The sequence below is a fragment of the Pseudophryne corroboree genome, chromosome 1 (genome assembly GCF_028390025.1).
Source record: "Pseudophryne corroboree isolate aPseCor3 chromosome 1, aPseCor3.hap2, whole genome shotgun sequence".
NCBI classification, from domain to species: domain Eukaryota; kingdom Metazoa; phylum Chordata; class Amphibia; order Anura; family Myobatrachidae; genus Pseudophryne; species Pseudophryne corroboree.
In genome coordinates, this window is record NC_086444.1 from 858,914,333 (window position 1) to 858,926,234 (window position 11,902).

The following is an 11,902-nucleotide window of genomic DNA, read 5'->3' on the forward strand; positions in this document are numbered from 1 at the left end:
GATCCTGCAGATAATATCTCAGGGTTACAGGTTGGAATTCGAGAAGTCTCCCCCTCGCCGGTTCCTAAAGTCTGCTCTGCCAACGTCTCCCTCAGACAGGGCGACGGTATTGGAAGCCATTCACAAGCTGTATTCTCAGCAGGTGATAGTCAAGGTACCCCTCCTACAACAGGGAAAGGGGTATTATTCCACACTATTTGTGGTACCGAAGCCGGACGGCTCGGTAAGACCTATTCTAAATCTGAAATCTTTGAACCTGTGCATACAAAAATTCAAGTTCAAGATGGAGTCACTCAGAGCAGTGATAGCGAATCTGGAAGAAGGGGACTTTATGGTGTCCCTGGACATCAAGGATGCTTACCTGCATGTCCCAATTTGCCCTTCACATCAAGGGTACCTCAGGTTCGTGGTGCAAAACTGTCATTATCAGTTTCAGACGCTGCCGTTTGGATTGTCCACGGCACCTCGGGTCTTTACCAAGGTAATGGCCGAAATGATGTTTCTTCTACGAAGAAAAGGCGTATTAATTATCCCTTACTTGGACGATCTCCTGATAAGGGCAAGGTCCAGGGAACAGCTGGGGGACGTAGTAGCACTAACCCAAATAGTGCTGCAACAGCACGGGTGGATTCTGAATTTTCCAAAATCTCAATTGACCCCGACGACACGTCTGCTGTTCCTGGGAATGATTCTGGACACGGTTCAGAAAAAGGTGTTTCTTCCGGAGGAGAAAGCCAAGGAGTTATCCGAACTTGTCAGGAACCTCCTAAAACCAGGGAAAGTGTCTGTGCATCAATGCACAAGAGTCCTGGGAAAGATGGTGGCTTCTTACGAAGCGATTCCATTCGGCAGATTCCACGCACGAACTTTTCAGTGGGATCTGCTGGACAAATGGTCCGGATCACATCTGCAGATGCATCAGCGGATAACCTTATCGCCACGGACAAGGGTGTCTCTGCTGTGGTGGTTGCAGAGTGCTCATCTGTTAGAGGGCCGCAGATTCGGCATACAGGACTGGGTCCTGGTGACCACGGATGCCAGTCTGAGAGGCTGGGGAGCGGTCACACAGGGAAGAAACTTCCAGGGAGTATGGTCAAACCTGGAGATGTCTCTTCACATAAATATACTGGAGCTAAGAGCGATTTACAATGCTCTAAGCCTGGCAAAACCCCTGCTTCAGGGTCAGCCGGTGTTGATCCAGTCGGACAACATCACGGCAGTCGCCCACGTAAACAGACAGGGCGGCACAAGAAGCAGGAGAGCAATGGCAGAAGCTGCAAGGATTCTTCGCTGGGCGGAAGATCATGTGATAGCACTGTCAGCAGTGTTCATTCCGGGAGTGGACAACTGGGAAGCAGACTTCCTCAGCAGACACGATCTACACCCGGGAGAGTGGGGACTTCATCCAGAAGTCTTCCACATGATTGTGAACCGTTGGGAAAAACCAAAGGTGGACATGATGGCGTCTCGCCTCAACAAAAAACTGGACAGGTATTGCGCCAGGTCAAGAGACCCTCAGGCAATAGCTGTGGACGCTCTGGTAACGCCGTGGGTGTTCCAGTCAGTGTATGTGTTTCCTCCTCTGCCTCTCATACCAAAAGTACTGAGAATTATACGGCAAAGGGGAGTAAGAACGATACTCGTGGCTCCGGATTGGCCAAGATGAACTTGGTACCCGGAACTTCAGGAGATGCTCACGGAAGATCCGTGGCCTCTACCTCTAAGACGGGACCTGCTTCAACAGGGACCGTGTCTATTCCAAGACTTACCGCGGCTGCGTTTGACGGCATGGCGGTTGAACGCCGAATTCTAAGGGAAAAAGGCATTCCGGAAGAGGTCATTCCTACACTGGTAAAAGCCAGGAAGGAGGTGACTGCACAACATTATCACCGCATTTGGAGAAAATATGTTGCGTGGTGTGAGGCCAGGAAGGCCCCCACGGAGGAATTTCAATTGGGTTGATTCCTACATTTCCTGCAAACAGGATTGTCTATGGGCCTCAAGTTGGGGTCCATTAAGGTTCAAATTTCGGCCCTGTCGATTTTCTTCCAGAAAGAATTGGCTTCAGTTCCTGAAGTCCAGACTTTTGTAAAAGGAGTACTACATATACAGCCCCCGGTTGTGCCCCCAGTGGCTCCGTGGGACCTTAATGTAGTTTTGGATTTTCTCAAATCCCATTGGTTTGAGCCACTCAAATCGGCGGATTTGAAATATCTTACATGGAAAGTAACCATGCTACTGGCCCTGGCTTCAGCCAGGAGAGTGTCAGAATTGGCGGCTTTATCGTATAAAAGCCCATATCTGATTTTCCATTCGGACAGGGCAGAACTGCGGACGCGTCCTCATTTTCTGCCTAAGGTGGTGTCAGCGTTTCACCTGAACCAGCCTATTGTGGTGCCTGCGGCTACTAGCGATTTGGAGGATTCCAAGTTGCTGGACGTTGTCAGGGCATTGAAAATATATATTTCAAGGACGGCTGGAGTCAGAAAATCTGACTCGCTGTTTTTTACTGTATGCACCCAACAAGCTGGGTGCTCCTGCTTCTAAGCAGACGATTGCTCGTTGGATTTGTAGCACAATTCAACTTGCACATTCTGTGGCAGGCCTGCCACAGCCTAAATCTGTCAAGGCCCATTCCACAAGGAAGGTGGGCTCATCCTGGGCGGCTGCCCGAGGGGTCTCGGCATTACAACTCTGCCGAGCAGCTACGTGGTCGGGGGAGAACACGTTTGTAAAATTCTACAAATTTGATACCTTGGCTCAAGAGGACCTGGAGTTCTCTCATTCGGTGCTGCAGAGTCATCCGCACTCTCCCGCCCATTTGGGAGCTTTGGTATAATCCCCATGGTCCTGACGGAGTCCCCAGCATCCACTAGGACGTTAGAGAAAATAAGATTTTACTTACCGATAAATCTATTTCTCGTAGTCCGTAGTGGATGCTGGGCGCCCATCCCAAGTGCGGATTGTCTGCAATACTTGTACATAGTTATTCTTACAAAAAAATCGGGTTGTTATTGTTGTGAGCCGTCTGTTCAGAGGCTCCTACGTTATCATACTGTTAACTGGGTTCAGATCACAAGTTGTACGGTGTGATTGGTGTGGCTGGTATGAGTCTTACCCGGGATTCAAAATCCTTCCTTATTGTGTACGCTCATCCGGGCACAGTATCCTAACTGAGGCTTGGAGGAGGGTCATAGGGGGAGGAGCCAGTGCACACCACCTGATCCTAAAGCTTTATTTTTGTGCCCTGTCTCCTGCGGAGCCGCTAATCCCCATGGTCCTGACGGAGTCCCCAGCATCCACTACAGACTACGAGAAATAGATTTATCGGTAAGTAAAATCTTATTTTTTAGGTCTCATTGTCTGTTTAAAAGCAAGCCTATATTAAATAATCCATGACCGTGCTAATCATTGCCCTAAAGTCTCCATGACGTAATGGTGTCCCATGTTGTGGTCTCAGAAATGTATTGCCAGCATAGTTAAAATAGCCCCATAGTACTGAAGGAACCAAAACATAATGTTAGAATTGAAAATAAAAATTAAATATATTTATAAATTCACTCCCTCCTGCATGAACTGGTAGAACCACAGGTTTAGCAAGGCTTTAAATGAATACACAAGACAATGTAACTTTGTTAAAAAAGCTGGCTGTATGTCTACGTTTATGTTAATGTATTTATTCGTAACCGGGGACACCTTTTAGGTGGGCTTGGAACCAGACAAAATACTTCCTGGCACACTTGCATATCAGAGCCCACATAAACACATCATTGCTATTGTTAGGGTGTGGGTATCAGGGCCATGTATGTGTCAAATACTGGCTACTATTAGAATACTATGGACGCAGACACATGAATGTTTTTGTGTGAGTTTTTAACCAGCCAGTTTAGAGCACAGGAGTATGTCTATCCTGCTACCCGAGGCACAGGGGCGCCAAGACTGCAGGACCACTGTTTCTTCAGCACAGAACACACCATGTAGACTGGGCCCTGGAATATTCTCAACTGGGCGTGGCCATGCCCTAGCATGCTTGACTACACCCCCTAGTACCAGGGTCCTGTAGATCTGTAGATGCCCCTGCTGAGGCACACTGGATTCCTTACATAAGCAGACATAAACATATGTAGTATATAGTATAAAACAAACATTGTCTCATATTTAACGAGATAGAAACTACAGATTAAACTTCTGCTGGTGCTGCTTCCGCTCTCAGCTTGCTGTTTAGGAACACCTGCCTTTATCATAGTTTACTCCTGCAGTCAGGTATTTTTTTTTTTTATAATGTACTTATGTCTTTTTGTTAGACGTGGATATATTTAGACTTACTAGTTTATTCTCAATGCTACTATTGTTCGCTTATGAAGTGTCCCTTTCTATTTCTCGATCAAAACCCTTCTGGCCTAATACACGTTTTAGTTGAGCGCCTACCCAACCTTGTTGTTGCATCCTACTCTTATTGTCTCCATGAAAGTTGTTTTTCTAACATATTGAAGCATACTTTGTATATGCAGGTCATCTATAAAACCACAGTGCCTTATGATCCCGAAGGCATATTAGGAACTGTCAATTCCATTGTGATGGCGTTTCTTGGACTCCAGGTAAAATTAACTCTTTTGAAATCTCATTACATCATTGTATTTCACATCATGCTTTTAAAAGAGCCACAATGCGTTTACAGTCTGACTGATTTGAGGTTGAACCTCATCAGGGCAGTACGGATGGCGTAGTGGTTAGCATTACTGCCTCACAGCACTGAGGTCATGGGCTCGATTCCCACCATGGCCCTAACTGTGCGGAGTTTGTATATTCTCCCCGTACTTGCGTGGATTTCCTCCGGGTACTCCGGTTTCCTCCCACACTCCAAAAATATACTGGTAGATTAATTGGCACCCAACAAAATTAACCCTAGTGTGAATGTGTGTGTGTACATGTGATAGGGAATATAGAATGTAAGCTCCACTGGGGCAGGGACTGATGTGAATGGGCAAAATACTCTGTAAAGCGCTGCAGAATATGTGTGCGCTATATAAATAACTGGTAATAAAGAAGCTACAACTTAATATTAAGTTACGTTATAGAAAGGTTTATGGATATAACCCAACAGGTCATATTTTCAGGATTTCTGTTTGCGTAGGATAACTACTGACACTGCAAATTGATTGTCACTTGTATAATTAAATAAAGAGAGAAAACATGACCTGTTGGGGGTACTTGAAGATTAGAGTTGCGACCCGCTGGCCTAAAGTATACGGTCTGTGTTTCACCCACACTCTATAAATCCCTCTCAATATTCCATTTAGCACAAACAATGTTACTAAATATAACTACTGATAATGTATATTATATTACTGGGAATCATTGAGTATTTATTTAGTTAATTCTTCATTGTTACTTTTATCCTCTGTTACAGAGCACCCACTTCTTTCTGTTTTTTGGACTTTAACTCCAATGGGTTTCTGGGTAGGACGTCCATTCTGTGCAATGATTGTGGTCATCCCAGCATTAACCTACTCATTCTGCTGTGTAGTTGGGAGCAAATAAAGCCAAATTTTGCAGTCAAATATGGAACCACAAATATTTTGCAGAACAGTTTTTAACATTTCATTTACCTATACAATATATACTGTGCTTTTATTCTGCAGGCTGGAAAAATACTTTTGTTTTACAAGAATCAGCACAAACAGGTGATAGTAAGGTTCTTCACATGGAGCCTTGTCATGGTACGTAATTTAGTGTATATGTTTATCTATACATAAAATATATAAATAAACCTGTAAATTTGTCTGACTGGCATCCTGCTATTATGAAACATTTAGCAGTTGTATTACATTTGATGCATTAGCTAGGTCAATTAATGTAATAACATTATAGAAGCAACCCATAGCATGCCATGTAAAATATAAAAGGGAAAAACACAATGTCTATTCTATTTTACGATGATTTATTTCTTGAATGTTTTTTTGTTAAACTCTCCTTTTTTTTTTTTTTTTTTCCTTCTGTATTCCAGGGTGTCATTTCAGCAATTCTGACTAAGTGCTCAACAAATGAAGGTTTTATTCCAGTGAACAAAAACTTGTGGTAAGCCGGAAAAATGCTAATTATTTACTGACATCACTCCTCCTTCTGTTCACTTTATTACATCACCAGATCACACTAACGTGAGCATGGCCTGTACTGCTCTGTCGTATATATAAAATTGACTTGCATCCAACAGTAAATGAGCCACAAAGCAGTTACGTAATCCAACACACACACAAATAAATATAGATATACCTCTGATGTTTCTTTATTTTCCTAAGTATATGACTGCTAGATAATGGGTGTATGATGAACCAGGTATTTAAGTTTTGCAAATCATGCGCAGTTGTCACAATATAAGAAAATCTGCAATGGTCACAGAAAGAGCCTAGATAGTAAGTCTGCTCATTAGCCCATGAATCACACTAGTGAAAGATGTTTTACTATAGGAGTGCATTAAAAATAAGCTGCAATCTACTATTATTTAGCATCTTAAGTGATCCCCTCTAACTGTGACCTTTCCACCAGGTTCATGCAATGTGTCACATGCCCCATGCAATGAATTACATAGGCCCTGTAATGCAATACACATGCGCTGCAATGGAACACACATCTCCAGTCAGTTGGCACACTTCCTTTGGCACAAAGGGGCAGATGTATTAACCTGGAGAAGGCATAAGAAAGTGATAAACCAGTGATAAGTGCACGGTGATAAACGCACCAGCCAGTCAGATCCTAACTGTCAATTTACATATTGGAGCTGATTGGCTGGTACATTTATCACCTTGCACTTATCACTGGTTTATCACTTCCTTATGCCTTCTCCAGGTTAATACATCTGCCCCAAAGACACTCATGTAGCCATCAGTGTGCTGGCAAGCGGCAGCCAGTTTCCTGTAGCACACGGAATGTGGAATAGATGTGTGGGCCCCAGGGCAACTAACGTGGTGGTGGAGACCCTACCAATTAAATTGTCAATAACACATGCTGGCGGTGTTATTAAAAAGTATATTGTGCAAATACCCCCAGCACCACACTGTAGTTGCCTCAGTTCACATTATACCACACATACCCCACATCACTTATGTTACAGTGCCCCCTAAGCTGTTGATGTAGCGATGTGTGGTTGCCCCCCAGTGTGCGGGGATCTCAAGGCGACCGACCCAGCTGCCCTGATATTAGTCCGGCTCTGAGTACACATCCCTTTTGTACTCCTCCCTGGTGTTTCCTCCATGGTAGATGGAAAGTGATGACCTCATTACTGTGCTGCAGCCACCATGCCCGGCCTCAGGGAAATTACAAGACTCTTTATCACCACTGTTGAAGGCAGTCTTCCTGACATTCAGGCAGTCAGCAAGTATACTTTATGCACATACATGTCGAGATTTGCAGCCAGTTATATATACAAAGGCGTAATTGGCCATCCAAATTGCAGAAGGTAAGAGCACCTTAGATAAGAAAAATCGGCACAATATTACCCTGAAAGTGGTGTAACTACAAAATGTATTATGTTACCCCTCAACTCTCATCCAGTATGGGACAAGGAGGTATATTTTACTGAAGTGCGAGTTTTTAGAAGTTGAGATGTTGACCATAGCAACCAATCAGATTTGACTCCTTTATCTAGCTAGAATCGGATTGGTTTCTATGGGTAACAGCTCCATGTCTAAAAACCTGCGCATTAATAAATATGCCACAAGGTAACAAAGATACAGTGCAACTTTAAATATTAATGAAAAATAAAAAAAAACACAGGTCGCATAAAGTTGATCTGTAATCTGTTTTAGAAACCGCGCAGTTTATTTTTATCTTCATTATGTAGAGCGCACATTGCATCTTCCATCTACCTGTATCTGCATACCATTGTATCTGCATGAAGACTTCTATTTATGCTCACTCTTCATTATGAAACACACAGGTCCATCTCCTACGTGACCACTCTCAGCTGTTTTGCTTTCTTCCTGCTGCTGCTAATCTATTTTCTGGTGGATGTTAAAAGGGTTTGGATGGGTGCTCCGTTTTTTTACCCAGGTAAGACGATTACATGCAGAGGATGTGGCTTTTGTTTTGTGCTGAAACCCTGGACATGACAGTGTTTTGTTTTTTTTGTTTTAAATATATAATTCATATATTAATCTAAATATGGAAAAAAAATTGTTGAAATGAATGGAACATTAACAATAATTGTATTTATATTGTGTTAAATCCCAGTAGGAACTCAAAGCACTTTTTATTTGCACAATAAAAACACATGTAAAAAATAAAAACATATAAGATGTTAAAAATACAGGAAAGAGAGTTGAGCATTGCTATTGGTGGAGGCAGCGAGATCTTAAGAGCAGAAGCAGCTATAGCTAAAAGCTTGGGCTCCAAAGTATGAGATTAGGGAATCCGAAGCTGCTTTATTGTAAGTACCAAGGGCCCTTGTTATGTACGGCTTTGAATGCCAGTCTTGGAAGAGCTTCACCATCTTAAAGTCAAATAGTGAAGGTAATGGAGAACAGGTAATTTGGCAAGAAGAGGGCTTGTAAGGGGATGGAGTCATAATGTTGACACTGATAATGTCAATACCACAATAGCGACATTTAAAAAATTGACATTGTACATGCCAGATCTGCAGAAAGTTATCGTGTAAAATGTTGACATTCTCAATGGACCGTCAGCGGACAGTTAGGGTCAGGCAATGGGAGGGGACGCTAGGGTTCGGCAATAGGGGGAAGGTTAGGGTTAGCCATGCTTACCACTGGAAGAACCACGGAATCTGCCGGAAGTCATCAGGACATCGCCGCCGGAGTTGCCAGACCTACCGTATTTGGTAACTCGCCACTAGACCACCAGCTGCATTTTGTCAGTGATGACATGACGAATGTGGACATATGACCATGTTGACAAAATATACCACACCCAAGTTAAGGCTTCTGCATTTTGTACCAGCTGCAAACACTGTAGTGTCGTCTTTTTTTTTTTTTCCTTTTCCTTTTTGTATTGCAATAGTCAAAGCACAAGGGCACAAATGCGTTTTAGAAGTGTAGGAAGATCTAAGAGAATCAAATACTGCTGTTTTACCAGAAAAATAACATCGCACCTTGGACCCGGGTTATTCCTAGGTCGTCCCCTTTCACACTGGACATTACAGATTTACATAATCTCTCTGCACTCCTGATCCACCAGTGAATATCTTGGTAACAGAGGGGCAGATGGGTTTTAAGTCTGGAGAAGTGATAAAGCAGTGATAAGTGGCAGGTGATAACGTACCAGCCAATCGGCTCCAACTGGCATTTTTCACATCTGTAATGATTGGCTTTATCACTTCAGCTTAATACATCTGCCCCATAATCTGGGTAGAATAAATTGGGTTGCACCTTTCAGACATCGGTGTAACTGGGTCGATCCCAAGTAAGACCCTAGTCAGGACCAGGGTTGAGTACCTGGGACACACAGCCCGGGTTGACCCTTTCACAACCAAGCCATGATCCAGTGTGAAAGGGTTATAAATGTCTTCATTATTTGATTTAAGTTGTTTTAAAGTCAGTCTTCTGGCTATAAGTATGTTGAAAGATTTTTGAGCAAATGGGTTAAAAAAAAAAAAAAAAAAAAAAAGAACACATTCATTTATTCTGTGCAGGAAAATACTGTGTCTGCGTGCACATTAAACTTGCTATGCAAAGTATCTATGTACTCGGCTACCTTATTCTCTCCTGTGTAAGTTTATTACATTACGCTACACCCTAAGCAGTATATCTACCATCTTTAAGTCTGCTTTGCATTGATTTTAGGAATGAACTCTATTCTTGTTTACGTCGGTCATGAAGTATTTGAAAATTACTTCCCTTTCAAGTGGAAGATGCAGGACAGTCAGTCACATGCGCAGCACCTTACCCAGAACCTTGTCGCTACTTCCATCTGGGTGCTCATCGCCTACATCCTGTACAGGAAGAGGATATTCTGGAAGATTTGAACTTTCATCTAGTATTAACATTTTAATGTTACTGTAACCAAAGGAAGTGCCATTCAGAACGGTTATTTTTTCTGGGATGAGTGTAATATCTGTACCATAAAGTCAAAGTCTTACCTGTAATTACAGTTTAAGGGACTGTTTTTAATGGGCTCAGTACGATATCCCGGCTAACGGGATGCCGGCTATCAGGATCCCGACAGCGTTAGCTGTAATACCGGCAGCGAGTCCCCGCGCGGGGGTCGCTATGCTTCGGGCCTGTTGGCGAGCAGTTTTATTCTCCCTCGGGTGGTGGCATGGATCCACCACCTGAGTGGGAATAATGGGAGGGCGGACGAAAAATTTTACTGGCTGTCAGGATTCCGCCATCTGTATCCTGAACGCCGGGATCCCAACAGTCTGTATATTAATTACATCCCATTTTTAACATGTGTTTTCTTTGTGTTCTGTTGCGTACATCACAGAGGGAAGGGAGAAAAAGGGAAAGTTCTTTTTACTTTTTTTTTATATTTATCTTTCTAGCCTCGGCAATTTCATGTATGTATGCATTAAAGAGTGCAAACACTAATATGCTGCAACATAACTTATTGTCCACATAAGTTTCTCTCTTTCAAAAACACTGCATGTCCAATACAAACTCATTTAACAAGAGATCAACTTAAGGGGATACGGTCATTAGGTCGACCACTATTGGGCGACATGCATTAGGGCGACATGGTCACCAGGTCAATATGGAAAAAGGTCCATATGAGTTTTTCACATTTATTTTTTTTAACTTTTTCATACTTTACGATCCACGTGGACTATGATTGGGAATAGTAACCTTGCCCGAAGCATAACGAGCGAAGCGAGCCATACAAGGAGACACGGTGCACTAATTGGGGTTCCCGATCACTCTACAAAGAAAACGACACCAAAAAAAGTTTTAAAAAAACCTCATGTCAACCTTGTTCATGTTGACCTAATGACCATGTCGACCAATAGTGGTCAACCTAATGACCCATGCCCCAACTTAAGGTTTTACTTGCATTGGTGGTCATTTTATTCACCTTGACTTACTCAACAATCTCAAGGTTTTATAGAAAGCAGAGAATGAAAATGTATATATTTTTCTACTACTGTGGAATTTTATTTTTAATTCTGTGTTAAAATAATCTGTCCGTGTCCTGTTACATGTATTAACTCATAAATGTTTGCAGTAAAGTTGATGAGAAGTTTGTCCTGTTTACCAATATTTTGCGTTGGGTGGGATTTTTTTTTTTCTCAGTCCTTACACATTCGGGCACCTGGAGGAAAGGAGTTTGTCATTTGCAAGAACTCGCAGACGGCGACTGCCAATAAATGCTGGGCCGTTTGCTTTTGCGTGCAAATCATATTCAGCCCACAGTCTCAAAATACAAGTCGGCCATATAAAACACAAACCAGTTATAGATCTATTTAAATTCTTCAATTTGGCTACTGGTCAGCTATTTCATTACCCTGCATCAGCATCTGTGCTTGAAAGTTGAGGTATCATGGTTCTAATATAAATAAAAGACCAGTCCAAACCCTGATCCACGACACACTCCCATTTGGTATTTACCACAAGCATGTTCTTTAATAGAAAAACTTATCAAAAACATATCGTGAAAAAAAAAGCAATGAATTAACTATTTCCATGTACAGATCTGAGTGATTTTCTGTGTTTGAGACATTTAAGAGTGTTTTATAGCTGTTGCACCGCTACACGTCTCTCCATTTATGGGCTATGCATAAGTCTGGAAAAAGGTCTTTATAGGGGATGTAGTTATGTGACCGGCGGTCACATTACTCACTGCTACATCCTGCCCCTTTCTAAATCCCAACAGTCGGCATGCCGACTAGCAGGGACTTCCAACTCGTGGGTGTCCACTACACACACAGAGTGGGAATAGAACCTGCGGCGCTCGC

General features: G+C 42.7%; 1 protein-coding gene across 5 annotated transcripts in view; it reads left to right on the forward strand.

The window, feature by feature from the left end:
• HGSNAT (heparan-alpha-glucosaminide N-acetyltransferase) overlaps positions 1 to 11,182 on the forward strand; it is a 123,221-nt gene extending 112,039 nt beyond the window's left edge. For all 5 annotated transcript variants that reach the window (XM_063919976.1, XM_063919974.1, XM_063919975.1 and 2 more), the window contains 5 exons: positions 4,512 to 4,598; positions 5,643 to 5,720; positions 6,008 to 6,078; positions 7,937 to 8,049; positions 9,795 to 11,182. In XM_063919976.1, coding sequence (XP_063776046.1) covers positions 4,512 to 4,598; positions 5,643 to 5,720; positions 6,008 to 6,078; positions 7,937 to 8,049; positions 9,795 to 9,976 — 531 coding nt within the window. In that variant the 3' untranslated portion in view covers positions 9,977 to 11,182. The remainder of the gene's footprint in view (positions 1 to 4,511; positions 4,599 to 5,642; positions 5,721 to 6,007; positions 6,079 to 7,936; positions 8,050 to 9,794) is intronic.
• The last annotated feature ends 720 nt before the right edge of the window (positions 11,183 to 11,902 follow it).